The sequence below is a fragment of the Scyliorhinus canicula genome, chromosome 17 (assembly GCF_902713615.1).
Source record: "Scyliorhinus canicula chromosome 17, sScyCan1.1, whole genome shotgun sequence".
NCBI lineage: Eukaryota > Metazoa > Chordata > Chondrichthyes > Carcharhiniformes > Scyliorhinidae > Scyliorhinus > Scyliorhinus canicula.
The window spans coordinates 24981152-24999608 of NC_052162.1; the positions used below are offsets into that span (position 1 = coordinate 24981152).

The 18457-nt window shown below is 45.7% G+C and overlaps 1 protein-coding gene across 2 annotated transcripts in view; it reads right to left on the reverse strand.

The window, feature by feature from the left end:
• Positions 1-210: 210 nt before the first annotated feature.
• The window catches only part of rlim (ring finger protein, LIM domain interacting), a 67570-nt gene continuing 49323 nt past the window's right edge, over positions 211-18457 (reverse strand). For both annotated transcript variants that reach the window (XM_038774540.1, XM_038774541.1), the window contains 2 exons: positions 12568-12675; positions 211-4022 (listed from right to left, as the gene is read on the reverse strand). In XM_038774540.1, the coding sequence (XP_038630468.1) occupies positions 2329-4022; positions 12568-12675 (1802 nt within the window). In that variant the 3' untranslated portion in view covers positions 211-2328. The remainder of the gene's footprint in view (positions 4023-12567; positions 12676-18457) is intronic.

Here is an 18457-nt window from a genome sequence, read left to right on the forward strand (position 1 = left end):
TTGATCTGAGAAAGATCTCATTCAGGCCACTTGATCAATAAGTAAACGTAGGGATTACGTTTGAATGGATGGCCGCAACAGACATTAAAAAAAACATTAACAGGTAAAAGTGAATTCATGGATATTTGGTCATCTAAAATGAATCCAAACACCATCAAATGAGACTGCACAAAAGCAGGAAAGGAATAAACCTCAGACAAACAGTGCTGGTTGTTTTTTTCGTGCAATATTTTATTAACATTTATGGATAACCCAACTCTTCAAAATGGTCAATGTCAAAAGATAATGTCTATTTGTAATTGATGTTTCTTCCCCCAGAAAAGTTAAATGACAACTGGGTAATCGAACTTGTATTTTTGCATGAAAACTCAGTTACTAATTTACAAAAATTGGTACAACAGATTACATAAATAAACTAAATCACTTTAAACAAGCCCTGTACAGTAAACCAAAGTACATGCACTTTGGTAGGACTCCTGCAGCTGAAGGAAGAACTCTCCTTGGACTTCTTAAAGCGCTCATCTCCTAATTTGCTTTGAATCTTTATTATACAGTTCGCCTTATGCAGGATTGATCACAGTCTGTGGGATTCCTATTTTGTGTCATAGCATCATTCGTTTCTAATAACATTTGCTCTGTGGAGCTAAACTATTTCAGTAATGCAAGTGCACATGTTACAATATTGGCATTTAAAATTTATACAAGATGCCATTAATATCTGGTCATTTTTGTACAAAAATGGGTCTTCCATATACGTCAGGATAGGCAGCACACTAAATAAGGACATTACTTTCCATTATCCTGTGCATATATATATATATCTAAGATGAGAAACAGCCATTTTCCCTCAAAAAAGCCCTATGATTCTTCAATTCAGTTACATCAGTTATAATACAACTGTTAACATTTTAATTTCATAGTTAAAAAACTGCAATTTCCAGTGTGTTTTATTACACTGCAACATCCTTACCCCCTTACAACCTATAAATGCAATATTTTTAATTGACTGAACACTAGAGCTTATATTCCATGCAGACGAGGTCTGCAAGTACCTACCCCAGAAGTCACCAATATTCCATCAGGATTTCAGAGTAGTCCACTACTCGGCTTGCCTACAGACGTAGGTTGTAACAAAACCCACGGTCAATTATGCGGCGAGCTATGAAATCGCAGGTCTTTTATTAGGCACAGATTATATAGCACAGTATCGGAAAGTGACAGAAATGTGGCCAGCGGCTAGCGCACCCACACAGCTTTGCAGCTGTGCCAATCGACTGTAGAGAAATCAAAAACAGCCAGTTCCCCAAAAGGCAAAATGCTTCTTATTCAACAGCCAGCAACAATGGACTGGTGGGTCATCCCCCACTTTAAATTATTCTTAAAAGCCCAGAGGTGCAAGGTGGAGAGGCAAGAGTTGATAAAAGGGAAGTCCAGAGTAACTCCATAAAAAGATGGAAATAAATGGGTGGTAATTTTTTTTAATGGATGAGATCATAAATACGTCCACTGTACAGAATACTTAACTGCTCCATGTTTCCAATTAGTCCCATAGACTTGATATATATTGTAGTATAAGGCAATCTGTCCATTAAAGATGGTCAGTAAATTAGAATGTTTTTAATAAGCAGTGACAATTTGCATTGCAAATTTCATTTGAAGAAAAAAGTGGCCGATTTCCCCATCCCAAGTATACAATCCCTGCAATGAATTGTGAACAAATACTCTGAATTGCTAAAATACATCACTGTAAGTGTGCACATAAATCAAAATCATACATCAGAAAAAGGAAACAATTTTGATTAAAAAAATTACAAAAATGAAAACCTTGAAAATTCAATACAGCGAACCCAAAAGAAGCACAAACAACGTGATAGAAATCAGGGCAAGGATTGAACTTTTACAAAATGAGTGAAGGAAGCAGCAAAGCATTAAAGTTTAAATTACTCATTTACCATGCTAAGAACATATCCTTAAAAAAGGTTATGCCAACAGACAAGATATCAAATGTCAAAAGCCGTGCCCTAAATACAGTATCGCTATAGTTTGTTTCTAAGCATGGTAAAATCTTCTCACTTTAAAAACAGTGCGATGGTACACGCTTGCAAAAGAAAGAATTTAAGAGAAATGTCCAAATCCTCATTGAAGATTAGCAAAAAGAAAATGGCCTTTCCTCGAACAAAGGGTAGGCCACATAGAAGTATTAGGTATGGCTATTTTGAATTTCCCCACTACATTCTGAAGTACAATTTTATATGGTTCACTGTTTGGTACAGCTAGCTAATTCTACATTACACCAATACTGGAGCACAAACTGATGAAGGCTGTACACTAGCCAACACTTTCAGTGGTGCGAGCTAAAACAGCCTGACGGCATATGGGACATGTGGAGTTTTCAGACAGCCAGCGGTCGATACAGTGAACATGATACTCATGAGAGCAGGGAAGCTTGCGCAGCTTGTTTCCTGCAGTGTACTCACTAATGCAGACACTGCAGGTTTTAATTCCATCACTTTCCCCAAAATTTCTTGTGGACAAGTTGTCAATCTGCTCTTTAGTCAGTCCCCTGGGCTGATCGTCCTCGTCTTCGTCATTTAGCAGGAAGAAATGGGCAAGCCTAAGTATGGGCAAAGTACCACTTTCTTCAAGGCCAAATAAGCCTCGATTTTGCTGACCTTCTCTTCTCCTAGCACCAGTTATGTTATCTGTTTCGGTGCCATTTCGCTGTTCTCCTGCCTGTTGCTCACTTGTTCTGCCTTCAGCAGCCATGCTTGGGGGTTCACTTGTGCTGTTCTGCAATTCAGAAGCATCTTGCGCTTGATTTTGGCCCCTGTTGCTAGATTCAGAATCGCTGTCACTGTCCACAAAGGAACTCAGTTCCCCTCCCATCATTATCCGGCGTAGTATTGTTTGGAGGGCAACCGAGGCGGCCTCCCCAAGACCCGAATCAGAAATCCTGCGAAAAGGAATACGAATGGTGCTAACGTAAGTTCGCACCCCTGCTCGCTCAGAGCGGGAGAATGTGCGCCTGAGCCCACCACGCTCACTTTCGTACACAACTGTGTTGTCAGACGTTTGGGATCGTGACCGGGTCCTGTTGGCTATACTATCTCTATCTGCATTTTCACCAGGTCTCACCCTTCTCACTTGCAGATCTAACATAATGGTAGGTGGTCGCCGGCCAGCTACAGAGGGATCACTGACGACAGCATCTGAAGAATCAGCAGCTTCCTGGGAAGGCTCTCTGGATTCACTTGGCTCAGGTGCAGGAACAAGGTTAGTTACTTCAGCCTGCACCTCGTCTCCAGCCCGACTCGGTCTGGACACCACATGCTGTCTAGTTCTGGAACTGCCTTCTGTTCCACTTTCTGAAATGGATCTATCAGGCCTCTGGGAAGACCCCTGACGTCGTGATCTACTCGTCCCCTCACCAACCCGATGCAACGGTGACCGACTTCTATTGCTTCTTGTTCTAGAAGACCTTCGGCGTTCAGGGCTTCTACTTCTACCACTTCTTGGGCGACCTTGATGGGCCTGAGTTTCAAGCTCTCGTCTCAAAAGTTCATATCTGTTTTCATAGGATAATTCCCCACTTGGTCCTCTATTTCGCCTTGTTACAGTGGATTCAGGCCGCTCGGGTTCACTCTGGACATTTTCTACTGCTACAGTCATTGGTGGAGCTGTTACAGCATGTGGTGGTTGTGCTGCTGTTGGTGGGGGTGTGTTTACATTTCCTGATGGCACTGCTGTCACTGCTTCCTCTGCTGCTGGCACTGTTACTGCCACATTTGAAGTGTCCATGGGTTGCTCACTTTCCATCTCGGCACTTTGATCAATTCTACTCCGACTGACGTTAATTTCCAAGCTGAATCTAAAATCACCACTTGTTGGGTTTGTACGACTGACTGCTCTCCATGATCGATTCCCACTTTGTCCACTTCGTGTTGTGTTCCCTGTCTGTCTAAAAGCATTCAGCCACTCTAGAAGAGAATCTCCACTTGATCCTTCCTCTGAACCATCAGCACCTATGGGATAAAACAAGAGACTCTGTTAGCAACTAAAAGATTATAGCACTTCTTGCTTGTAGGACCCTTTGGATTCTTGGGATGATATGAATCCTCCACACTATTGGAATAAAATTTGGTTTGTTTAGAATTGTAAAAAAAGAGGCAATTCGGCTCATCGCATTTGTATAAACCCGCTGAAATAGCTCTCCATTCAGTTCCATTCATTTTTCCTCAAAACCACACACACGTAAACATTTTTTCTCTTCCTCTATGGATTCTGCCACCCATGCTCAGGTATTTCATGTACTAATGAACTTCTAATTTCTCACTTCATTCTTTTGTTCGAGTTACAGAGTCAATGCCAATGTGTTACTTTCCCTCCTAACTTATCAAAGCCTCCCAATTCTGAAATGCCTGTTCAAGGATAACCTTGTGTTGAGTAATGACAGAATGTGGTAGATGACTAAAGCTAACCTTAAAAAGATTAAGAGACTTTTAATTCTAAAAACTTATGCAGGGCCTGGGATGGCTGGAGTTAAGTAATAGAAGTGACAGTGCAGAGGGCCTTGCCAAACAACATAAATATTAGTTACAGACTGTCAGGCTGTCAAAGAGGCTGGTTTAGCACAATGGGCTAAACAGCTGGCTTGGAATGCAGAACAAGGCCAGCAGCGCAGGTTCAATTCCCGTACTAGCCTCCCCAAACAGGCGCCGGAATGTGGCGACTAGGGCCTTTTCACAGTAACTCCATTGAAGCCTACTTGTAAAAATAAGCGATTATTATTATTATATCAAACCAAGACATTAATCATGACCAAACCTGCCTTATGAACAGACTTGAATTTGATTGAGAAATGCCCAGAAAGCTGTTGTGAACACTGGGTCCTCGAGTTCTTTCCTGCAGGATTATCAGTTGGCAGACTGCATTCACCCATCCATTTGGCAATCAGCTATTTGTTAGCTATTTGCCGTGGGTCGTCACAGGAAACGTTAGAAAATGCTCTGAGTCAGAGTATAGAGCAGGCCACTTCTAATCTACCTTCTTCACGTCACTAAATCTATTACTACAAAAGATAAAATACTGTGGGTGCTAGGAAGTAAATACAAACAGAAAATGCTGGAAATGCTCAGGTCAAGCAGCATTCTGAAAGAGAAACAGTTACCATTTCAGACCGGTGACCCTTCAGAGCTGATAACATTGAGATATGTAATAAGCTATACAGAAACAGGGAAGGTGGTCAACCAATGAGGAAAGAACACATGGGAACATATGTAATAGGCCACAGGTAGGAGAGATTAAATGGCAAAAAGGATGAGAATGCAAGGCAAAATAACAAATGATGGGATGCTCATGGTCATGCTTGCAAACCGAATGCAGGTGTACAGCAAAATAATCAGCCAATGTAGGAGACCACATATGAAGCAGCAAATACAGAATGCTACACTGAAAGTAGTACAAGTAAATCACTGTTTGATCTAGAAAGTGTGTCTGCAGCCCTGGACGTTGGGACGATGAAAGGGCAGTTGTTGCATCTGCTCTGCTTGCATACGAAGGTGTGGTGGGAAGGGAGCTCGTGTTAGGGGTGACTGAAGAATAGATCAGGGTGCTGGGGAGGAATTGTCTTTTGCAATGCAACCCCATCAGTCACCACATTCAACAGAGCATCTTCCTCCATCTCAAATGTGATACCACCACCAAATACTTCTGCCCCGCCCAGAATTTCAGTCAGCAGGTCATTCTGTTGTTGCCATTTCCATCTCTAGATCCATTTTTTACTTCTTCATTTGTCCCATTAGCACGCTTTTCTGGCCTGCATAATTATCCCTTTTGTCATATGAAACCCTTCTGCCTTCAACAAAATTGCAGACCTTGCCTTTAATTCTTTCCTGCACTTTTTCCTGGCTCTGTACTTGCTCAAAACCGGTTTTCATCCCCAAATCTTTTCCAGTTCTGACAAAAGGTCACAGATCTGAAATGTAAACTTCTTATTCTTGCATGGGATGCGATTGTTGCTGATAAGGCCAGCATTCATTGAGACATCCCCTTGAACCTCTGTAGTTTATCTGCTGTGCTATTAGAAAGTGAGTTCCAGGATTTTGACTCGGTGACAATGACAGAATCACAATTTAATTCCAAGAACACATGGTGTGAGATTTGGAGAGGAACTTGCAGATGGTTGTGTTCCCATGCACTTGCTACACCTGTCCTTGTAGGTGGCAGTGGCCACGGGTTTCAAAGATGCTGCCGAAGGAGCCTTCATCAGTTGCTGCAGTGCCTCTTGCATATGGTACACACTTCTGCCACAATGCGTCAGTGCTGGAGGAAGTGAATTAGTGATTGGAGTGCCAATCAAGCGGGCTGCTTTAGCCTGTATTTCATCAAGCTTGTTGAGCGTGGCTGCAGCCATGCTCATCTAAACAAGTGGAGAGTATTCCATCACACTCCTGACTTGTGCCCTGTAGAAGGTGGCCAAACTTTGGGGAGTGAGGAACGGAGTTACTCACCACAAATTCAAAGTCTCCGACCTGCTCTTGTGGCCATAGTATGTATATGGCTAGTCCAGTTAAGTTTCTGGTAAATGGCAAGCTGCAGCATGTTTATGGCGGGGGATCCAGAGGTTGCAATGCTGTTGAACATCAAGGGGAAATGGTTAGATTTGATTTATGTTGGAAACGGTCTTCGCTAGCACTGGTGGTGAATTATTTGCCACTCATCAGCCCAAGCCAGAATATGGCCTTGGTCTTGCTCCATATAAACATGGACTGTTTCTGTATCTGTTCAGTACCATTTGCAAATTCTCACTGTTCAATCATCAGCAAACATCCCCACTTCTGACCTTATGAGATCATTGATGAAGCAGCTGCAGATACGTAAGCCGAGGGTATTACCGTGAGGAACCCCTGCAGCAATGAGCTGATGCTTGGATATTCCAACAAACTACACCCATTTCCTTTGTGCTAGATAGGACTTCAACCAGAGGAGAGTTTCCCATTGATTTCAATTTTGCCAAGGCTCCTTGATGCTGTATTTGGTCAGATGCTGCCTTGGTGCCGAGGGCAGTCACTCTCACCTCACATCTCGAGTTCAGCTCTGTTGTCCATGTTTGGGCCAAGGCTGTTGTCCATGTTTGGGCCAAGGCTGAAATGAAGTCAGCAGCCAAGTTGCCCTGACAAAACCGAAATGAGTGCCAGTGAGCTGCACATTAAGTGCAAGTTCAGCTTGATATTAGCGCCGACGATATCTTCAATCAGTTTGCTGATGATCAAGTGTAGATTGATGGGGCAGTAACTGGTCAGATTGAATTTGACCTGCTTTCTGTTAACGGGATATATCTGGGCAATTTTCCATAGGGTCGGACAGATAACACTGTTGTAGCGGCGCTGGAACAGCTTGGCTAGAGGCGTGGCTGGTTCTGGAGCACAAGTTTCAGTAATACTGCCGGGATGTTGTCAGGATCCATAGCCGTTGCTATATCCAGTGCCTTCAGCTGTTCCTCAATATCACTTGGGAGTAAACCAAATTGGCTGAAAACTGGCATCTGTGATGGGGATCTCGGGCGGATGTCGAAATGGATCAGCATTCGGCATTTCTGGCAGAAAATGGCTGTAAATGCTTCAACATCTATTACATAGAACTGCTGAGGATGGGGATACTTGTAGAGTCTACTCCTCTGGTTAGTTGTTTAAATGTCCACCACCAATCATGAGTGGATATAACAGGGCTTCAGAGCTTAGATTTGATCCATTGATTGTGGGTTCACTTGCCTATCTAACACATGCTGCTTTTGCTGTTTGGCATGCATATAGTCTAGTGCTGTAGCTTCACCAAGTGAAGCTCTCCACATGTGCTGCCAGATCCAAATATTTCTAGCGTTTTCCATTTACATGTGTCGATTCACTGCAAAGTGCCAAAAAATGTAACCGAGCAGGTGTACTACTTTGTAGTTTGCATCCTGATCGGGATTCTGAGTGGTCCTACCCTATTTGCTGATGTTGCGCTTTTGTCCAGTTTTACATATATTAATTTATCCTGGATTAAAACCTGGAAGTCTTCCATAGTCATCCAAATGTGTTTTATGTGCTTGGTGGTGTAGCCACCTGGGGTGGCCACGCCCCGATTTCAAAATGGACACTCATGAGGAGTGTAGGGAAAATTGGGCAGCTACAGGGAACACAAGCAGGTGCAAGGTTTCCTGTGTATTAAGATTTGCAGAACCCAGACGGAACCGAAACCAATAGCCATTAACATATTAATGAGCGATCTCCAGAAACAATCAGAGACATTGAAACAATCGGGACCAAGACAGACTCCCCGGTGCCAGTGGGAGCTAGAACAAAGGCAGGCCAACAGACACCTAGGGCCCGCTCAACCTAGGGAACAACTCCAGTATTGGAGAAAATCAATAAGAACGATTGAGACATGGTCCAATTAATTGGGACCAAGTCCGGGGTCCGCCCAGAAGGGCGCGAAACCCCTGGGATCTATAAGACAGCGTCCCCAAGTTCAGTTCGTTCTTCTTAGCCTTGACTCTCAGCGAGGAGAGACCTGCCTAACAGCTTCTTGGCCTTGGCTCTCAACGAGGAGAGACCTGCCTAGCAGCTGCATCAACCAAGTAAGTCTCAGATCAACGCACACTACGAGATAGACGCTCCTAGCTACTATTCCGTACCAGCTCGAAGCCAACAGAACCAGAACTGGACAAAGGCCATTGTTCCTCTGACCTGGTGGGCCATTCGAAGTTAAGTATAGGCTTTTAATATCAGGGATAGTTTAGTAAGTAGAGTTTATGCATGAGTAGTGATTGACTGTGTGTATAATAAATGTGTATTGATTTCAAACTTACTAACTGGTGTATTGAGTTATTGATCAGTACTTGGCTTTGAACCTCGTGGTGGTATCAGAAAGATACCTGGCGACTCTAGAGCAAAGGTTATTAAAACAGAGCAATTAAAGAGAAAACACAACGAGCAACAGTGGACCTATCTGTTTTCCATCAACTACAAGTCCAATCGCTTATAATTTGGCAGTCCATCCAGACGTACCTATTATCATTGCGACGACCAAGCAAGATCAAGAGCAAAGGCTTGGTAAATCCTTACCTGTTGAGAAAGAGACATTCACTGGTTGAGCAGCTTAAGTTGATGGAATCTCACAAATAAGGTTTGAGAACCACAATAATGGTGGACAATTTTCTGCAGACAGCTTTTCATTGAAACCCATTATCTCAATAAAAAGAAAAGCAATTCAAGTAGCACAAACCAGCCAGCTAGTTCAAAATAATGATCTTAAGAATGTTAATTGATTATGAACCCAGCTCCTGCTGCATGGCCATGCCAGACGAATTCCAAGGTGCTCTGATGAATCGATCATCCACTGCAGATAAACGTGGGCATCCTTGATGTGTTGAGAGTACAGAGAGGCACTTTGTAAAACCTTGGGTGCCAATGTGGCGCCAAATGGCACGTCCTTAAACCGACAGCTTTGTCTTTTGAAACTGAACCAGAATCTCCAATGACATTCCGAAATAGCGATATAAAATTAGTCATCTTTCACATCCACAGCTGCTAGCCCGTCTCATATTGTCTGAAAAAATCTCAAGAACTGCAACCTCCTTGAAGTTTTGAGGAATTTGATTGGAACCCTGAAGTGAAACACTGGGTGCAGTTAACCACCCTCCTATGCTCCTGACAAGTACCAAATATCTACTGAAAAGGCCAGCTTTCTTTCCATGTTTTGCTCCCCACACTCCTTGAACATACTGTTGCCTCTTAAATCTGTCTCCTTCTTGCAATTCCATATTTTCCAAAACCAATCAAGTTTCTGCCCCTGCCAAGGCATCTGAAATTGCCCTAATCAAAGCCACTGAGTCCTCTCTGACTTTGGAACATTTTTCTTCCATGTTCACTGCAGCCTTTTATCACAGTCAATCGCAATACTGTAAATTAATTTGGGAGCTGAAGGCACAATCAAGAACTTCAGAATGGAAAGTGAGGTTGAGGATGGGGCAGCATTTGCAAGGATAGAGCATTGAAGTGTTGTTCCTAAGGAATGGGGAATTGGGAAGCTTTGAAACAAAGTTGCTAGTAGCTGAGAAAAGAAACCCAATTAAAATGTCAACTGGCATAGTCTCCAGGAAGGAATGTTTGCCGATCAGTAGCTTAATAGGAATGGGGTCAAGGGGGCAGGATGTGGGTCTCAATCAGAAAATTAGCTGAAAGAAGCCTTGTGAACTTGTTCTTGCATGTTCAGGTATGTACATATACCCCCAAGTGTCCGCTCCTGCACCCTTTTAAAAATGCAAATGAGTGGGGAAGGTTCCAATGAAGTGGTCAGGAATAGCTGTGTGTGATGACTGTTATTTCAAAAATATGCATTTGAGTGGTCATGAAGCTTACATTAATGTTTAGTGACATGTACAGGCCATAAGCCAAGAACATGGAGGGAGCCCAAAATAAACTGAGACTGCAATTGGAGAATGTTAATGTCGTCAGGATGGAGCATATGCTTCCCTTTGACCTATATCCTTCATTATCTTTACTTAAAAACAATCGATCTATCTCAGATTTGAAATGAACTAGTCTTAGTTGGGGCGCCTCAAATGGGCGACATGGTAATTAGCACTGCTGCCTCACAGCCCCAGAGACCGGAGTTCAATTCTGGCCTTGGGTGACTGTGGCGAGTTCGCACCTTCTCCCTGTGTCAGCGTGGGTTTCCTCTGGGTGCCACAGTCCAAGGATGTACTGGTTTGGTCATTCTAAATTGCCCCTTAGTCCAAAAGGTTATTTGGGGTTATGGGGATAGGGTGGGACCGTGGTAGGGTGCTCTTTCAGAGCGTCAGTGTAGACTTGATGGGCTGAATGATCTCCTTCTGCACTGTAGGGATTCTATGTAATAATATCTTTCCCTGATATCTCCCTCAAACCTGGGCAGAATGCATTTTGTTTTCACAGTATTTAGATATCCAGGTGGGTGCATAGCATGAAAGGTTTTTGGTATAATTTGACATTGCCGGGTGATACGTTTCTGGGAATGACAAGGATGAGAGGGAAATTGCATCACTAAAGATAGTTTTGATACCAGGGTCAATTGCTCCTGTTGTGTCATCAGTCATGCTAGGTGACAAAGAGACCCTAGTGCCACAGTAAAAGTCAGTGAATCTTCAATGCAGCTTGTCTGGACTGACAAGATACAGCAAGACTGGTGCCTCTCAACTAGAAATTATCTTTCTTTGAGTACCTCCTGTTGGTTTTTTGCTCAATAGCATGGGACCAATGATGCAGTTGTTCATTGTGGGTAGATTGAGAACATGAGACAAACAGAAATATTATCTTTTACTGACAAGTCTTTTATGTATCAATCATACAGATCACTGATTTGAGTGAGCTAATGCGTTCTACACAGTACTCCAGCCTCTGGCAAACATTATTGTTCAGCGCTTTTTCAGTGCTTTGATAGAGTCAGTCAGTTGCAGCATGCTTACAAATGGCAATGACTTCATTCAACATTATCGGTGCTAAAATGCCAATTTTGTGCCTCAGTTCCCTCCTTGGTATTTTTAAAATACCTATTTGGCCATCTGGAGATTGATGATTGCCGCCTTATGACCTGATAAAACACTGCTTGTTAGTTGGATTAGTAAACAGGCCAATCTCTGCCAAGAAGGATATTTTGATAACATTTGTTCTTAGATTTTGTCAACTGGTCCAGCGAGCCAAATTCCTGGGAGAAATCCTGTAAAAACGATGAAGTGGCTGGTTTGGAAATCCCAAAACATTTGCAAGCTAAAGTCGACAAGGACCACTTATGGAGAGACTGAAAGTTTGTCCCATTTGCAAGAGACTCCACACAATCTTGTTAACCGCAAGGAAACAAAAAGGCTCAGTAATTTATGGGGAGACACTAAAGGATGCAGCAGCATTTACTTGCAGTGTCATGATTTTCATGTACTAATCCAATGGAACAAAATTTCCCCACATCCAGTCCAGCCAGGCATTAGTCCTATGGAGTGTGGAAAATGCTTAATTGAAGCACAAGTGAGCACCAGTAGAAATGTGATGGTCATTTCAAAAATCATATACATGGGTGACGTTTCACTATCCCTGCTGGATACCGCATGAACAGTGAACAAGAAACAGGATTAGTCTCAGCTCTCATACTCTCAAAAGGACAAAATCTACTCCGGGGGGACGGATACTGGCGTGCAGCTTATCCTGCCCACAAAATGAATTGGCAATTTTGACAGAGATGTCAAATCCATTATTTGTCCAAATTCTGCTTCAAAACAAGGTGGCGAGTGTTCCAGGAAAAACATCTTAGTTGGGCCTATCCTGGGAAAGAGCCATAGGATACAACACAGCATTATATTAACAATCAAGATACTTAAACAATGTTGCTAACATATTTTAATTCTATATCCTGAGACAGAGAAAAGTGGAAAATTACCAAAACTTCTAGTGTATATATATATATATATATATATATATAAAATTAAATTTAAATATTAGTGACCATATTTCTGTACTTCACTGTTACAACTGGAGCCCTCATCAGTTAACTGCTTACCTCGGTTGTCACCAGAACCTTCACTTCTTCGAGCATCAGGGTTGTTCTGAATGACACCGTCCTTCACCTGCTGTAGACGCCTGATAAGTTCCTCTTCCGTAATTTCCCCTTCAAAATACAATGAGGACAGGTGAACACTGCCATTAATAACTAACATTCTGGTGACCAGCTTTTGACATTAGAGTCACAGTCATAAGGGAAGTGTGACTTTTTCATTGTACTTTGGTGGAAGTTTTGAATGTCAATTTTCTCTTCCTGAAGGTAGCGACTCTTACTGGTCTTCAATGCTACAGACACCAGCAGCCAAACCTGAAATAACTCAACCTTCCACTACTTCTGTCAACTAATCCTTCATGTGAACCAGACAGCGATGAATTGTCTAACCTGATAGCCATGCGTGGACACACATGTATATGCGCACATGCATGCACGCAGAGACACTTTTACCAACAAGAGGACCTGAACAGCAAGCAGGAAGGGCAATTTTCTCTTTCCAGCAATGTGCACCCAAGCCAATTGCAGCAATTAAATTACTTCCCCAACTGAGACCAACTAATTTGGTGCAGACTGAGAATTAAAACCAGCACCCTCAGGCCCCTATGGTTTTGCATTGTTCGGAACTGATTTTAATCACTAACCCTTTCTGACAGATAGACACAATTTAAAAACAAACAATAGTAAGATTTTAGGGGAGCGAGGAAACTATTTCTATAATGTTTCCATTATTGTAATCTACTGGAAAACATGCATCGGTATAGACCTTCGAATGATGATGAATGAATCTAGATCACATAAAGCACCAAGGCTGTCATAGAGATCAGCAAGTTCCTAGACTTGTTCCTTAATCTCAGCGAAGGTAGCAGCATGTCTATTTACCAATCTACTTTAACAGGGCTACTACTGATCCGATGAGAAACAAGGTTTTTCCATGAGTCGACTGTGCTGATATGCATACTTCATAGCTAGCTGAATTAGCTTGCTTTGCTTATTTTCTAATCTAAGTTTATAATGTGTATGCTACCTGCAATATGCTCTCCAAATACAATCATCAGCTTGGAAATAAAATGACAGGACTACAATCTTTACTCCTAACCAAGACAACTAATGTATCCCAAGTAAAGCAATTTAAGCAGGTAGACAGACGCGTGGATAACATCTCCCAAGTTCCTCCGATATAATGTATATTAATCTCTCCAAGCCACTGATCAAGGATCATCTCTACAAAGAGCGTGGATGATTGGTTTGAATTTTTTTTCCACTCTGCAGAAATTTATTGAGGAGAGTTTAACAGACAAAGAGGCATCTGAGCAGACTTCTAAATTTCTACCTACCCGCTCTTCCTAGAACATGTTTATTTCAGGGAATGCAACTTATTTTTTTTGCTTCTGGACTCAAAATTTATGAAATTTAAATATTCTCAAAAGATTACACTTCAGTAGCTATATTGCAATGACCTTCGTGGGAATACACTTCTAACTCATACTAATTATTAGTTCATGTATCCTTGTTACAGAATCACTGACCAACAAATAGAATTTTTTACTACTTATCCACCCCTTTCAAAATTTCAATAAGTATTCTAGATAGCATTATAAACCGCCTTGCTCCAACACTGCCGTTTTCCCAAAACTTTCACCATAACTATATAAACTTCATACTCTAGAAAATTGACTTCCACGTTGAAAATGAGGATTATATCTCATCATTAAATGATGGCAAGACAGCGATGATTATTTTTTATTTATTCTTTCATGGGATGCTGATGTCCTTGGCACGGTCAGCATTTGTTGCCCTTGCTAGGCCATTTAAGAGTCACCCACATCGCTGTGGGTCTGGGGTCACATGTAGACCAGGGTAGATACGTACAGCAGGTATAAAAATAATTTTTATTGAAATTTTTACAAAACGTAAACATCTCAACTCTATTAACAAAACAACCGCGGTAACACCCCAAGAACAATACCCACCCAACTTCAAAAGCAACTACAAACAAGAGAAAAAAACCAAAAGAACACCCAAACAACAAAAGGGAAAGCGATAACACCCGCCACATCCCACAAACCCATGTACCCAGTTCTCCCTCCCACCGATCCAAACCCCCCCCCCCCCCGGTTGCTGCTGCTGCCGGCCTATTTCCCTACCGTTCCGCCAGGAAGTCCAGGAAAGGCTGCCACCGCCTAAAGAACCCTTGTACTGATCCCCTCAGGGCAAATTTCACCTTCTCCAATTTAATGAACCCCGCCATATCATTGATCCAGGCCTCCACGCTTGGGGACCTCGCATCCTTCCATTGGAGCAAGATCCTCCGCCGGGCTACTAGGGACGCAAAGGCCAGAACACCGGCCTCTTTCACCTCCTGCACTCCCGGATCCACTGCAACCCCAAAAATTGTGAGTCCCCAGCCTGGCTTGACCCTGGATCCCACCACCCTCGACACCGTCCTTGCAACCCCGTTCCAAAACTCCCCCAGCGCTGGGCACGCCCAAAACATATGGGCGTGGTTCGCTGGGCTCCCCAAGCACCTAGCACACCTGTCTTCGCCCCCGCAAAACCTACTCATCCTCGTCCCAGTCATGTGGGCCCTATGCAGCACCTTGAACTGTATGAGGCTAAGCCTCGCACAGGAAGAGGAGGAATTCACTCTCTCCAGGGCATCCGCCCACGTCCCCTCCTCAATCTCCTCACCCAGCTCCTCTTCCCATTTACCCTTCAGTTCCTCCACCGAGGCCTCGTCTACATCCTGCATCACCCGGTATATGTCCGAAATCCTCCCTCCTCCAACCCACACCCCCGAGAGCAACCGATCCCGCACCCCTCGTGGGGGCAGCAAGGGGAACCCCTTCACCTGCTGCCTGGCAAACGCCCTCACCTGCATGTACCTAAACATGTTCCCCGGGGGAGCCCAAACTTCCCCTCTAACTCCCCCAAGCTCGCGAACCTCCCCTCCACAAACAGGTCCCTCAACCTCCTAACCCCTGCCCTGTGCCAGCCCAGAAACCCGCCATCAATGCTCCCTGGGACAAACCGATGGTTCCCCCGTATCGGGGCCTCCATCGAGCCCCCCACTTCTCCCCTGTGCCGTCTTCATTTCCCCCAAATTTTGAGGGTATTCGCCACCACCGGGCTCGTGGTATACCTCATTGGAGGGAGTGGCAACCGCGCCATTACCAGCGCCTCCAGGCTCGTGCCCACACATGACGCCGCCTCCATCCTCCTCCATGCTGCCCCTTCCTCGTCCATTACCCACTTACGCACCATCGCTGCGTTGGCAGCCCAATAGTACCCACAGAGGTTGGGCAACGCCAGCCCCCCCCCCTATCCCTGCCCCGTTCCAGGAACACTCTTCTCACCCTCGGAGTCCCATGCGCCTACACAAATCCCGTGATACTCCTGTTGACCCTCCTAAAAAAGGCCTTTGGGATAAGGATGGGGAGGCACTGGAACAGGAACAAAAACCTCGGGAGCACCGTCATCTTAACGGACTGCACCCTCCCCGCCAGTGACAGTGGTAACATATCCCACCTCTTAAACTCCTCCTCCATCTGCTCCATCAACCTTGTGTGGTTGAGCTTGTGCAGGGCCCCCCAGCTCCCAGCCACCTGGACCCCTAGGTACCTGAAGCTCTTCCCTGCCTGCTTCAGTGGGAGCCTACCAATCCCCTCCTCTTGATCCCCCGGATGCACCACAAACAACTCACTCTTGCCCAGGTTCAACTTATACCCAGAGAAACCCCCGAATTCACTAAGAATCCTTATCACCTCTGGCATCCCCCCACCGGGTCCGCCACATACAGCAACAGGTCTTCCGCATACAGCGACACTCTATGCTCCTCCCCACCCCGCACCAGGCCCCTCCAGTTCCCTGACTCCCTCAATGCCATGGCCAGGGGCTCAATCGCCAACGCGAAGGGCAAGGGGGCGCCCCTGTCTCGTCTCCCAGTACAGCCAAAAGTACTCCGACCTCCTACTATTTGTGGCTACACTCGCCATTGGGGCCTCGTAGAGCAGCCTCACCCACTGGATAAACCCCTCCCCAAACCCAAACCTCTCCAGCACCTCCCACAAATACTCCCACTCAACCCTATCGAAGGCCTTCTCCGCATCCAATGCCACCACTATCTCCGCCTCCCCTTCCATGGCCGGCATCATAATGACATTGAGGAGCCTTCGCACGTTCGCATTCAACTGCCTTCCCTTCACAAACCCCGTCTGTTCCTCATGAATGACCCCGGGCACTCAATCCTCTATTCTAGTGGCCAGGATCTTTGCCAGCAGCTTAGCGTCGGCGTTTAGCAGCGAAATCGGCCTATATGACCCACACTGCAGAGGGTCCTTGTCCCGCTTCAGGATCAAGGAAATCAGCACCCGTGACATAGTTGGGGGCAAAGCCCCCCCCCCCCCCCCCTCCCTTGCCTCGTTAAAGGTCCGGACCAACAGGGGGCCCAACAGGTCCAAATACCTTTCATAAAATTCCGCCGGAAACCCGTCCGGCCCCGGCGCCTTCCCCGACTGCATGCTCCCTATCCCTTTGACCACCTCCCCCAGCTCGATCGCTGCCCCCAGTCCCTCCACCTGCTCCTCCTCCACCCTCGGGAATCGCAGCTTGTCCAAGAAGCGCCCCATTCCACCCCCCCTCCAACGGGGGTTCCGACCGGTACAGTTCCCCATAGAAGTCTCTGAAGACCCCATTAACATCTACTCCCCTCTGCACCACCTTCCCAGCCTTAACCGTCACTCCCCCAATCTCCCTGGCCGCGTCCCGCTTTCGCAGCTGGTGTGCCAGCATCCTGCTCGCCTTCTCCCCATACTCATGCACCGCCCCCTGTGCTTTCCTCCACTGAGCTTCCGTCTTTCTGGTAGTCAATAGATCGAATCTGGCCTGAAGGCTACGTCTCTCCCCCAGCAATCCCTCCTCTGGAGCCTCCGCATATCTCCTATCCACCCGCACCATCGCCCCCATCAGTCTCTCCCTCTGCTCCCCCCTCTCCCTATGGGTTCGGATGGAGATCAATTCCCCCCTCATCTCCGCCTTCAATGCCTCCCAGACCGTCCCGACTCGGACCTCCCCGTTGTCATTGGCCTCAAGATACCTCTCAATACACCCCCGAACCCTCACGGCCACCTCCTCATCTGCCAGCAGCCCCACCTCCAAGCTCCAGAGCGGACGTTGGACCCTCTCTTCCCCCAGCCCGAGGTCCAGTCAGTGCGGGGCATGATCTGAAATGGCAATGGCGGAGTATTCCACATCCTCCACCCTCGAAACCAACCCCCTGCTCAGGACAAAAAAAAAAATCAATCCTCGAGTAGGCCTTATGTACGTGGGAGAAAAACGAGTACTCCCTGGCCCTTGGCCTCGCAAACTTCCAGGGATCCACCCCCCTCATCTGGTCCATAAATCCCCTCAACACCTTAGCCGCCGCCGGCCTCCTACCCGTCCGGGACTTGGATCGATCCAATGGGGGATCCAGTACCGTGTTGAAGTCCCCCCCGCCCCCCCCATGATCAGGCCCCCCCACCTCCAGGTCCGGAATGCGGCCCAACATACGCCGCATAAACCCCGCATCGTCCCAATTTGGGGCGTAAACATTCACCAACACCACCCGCTCCCCCTGCAGCTTACCACTCACCATCACATATCTCCCGCCACTGTCAGCCACCACATTTAACCTCAAACGACACCTTCTTCCCCACCAGGATCGCCACCCCCCTACTCTTTTCATCCAGCCCCGAGTGAAATACTTGGCCCACCCATCCCTTCCTCAGCCGAACCTGGTCCACCACTCTCAGGTGTGTCTCCTGGAGCATGGCCACATCCGCCTTCAGCCCCTTCAGATGCGCAAATACCCGGGCCCGTTTGACCGGCCCATTCAGCCCCCTCACATTCCAGGTTA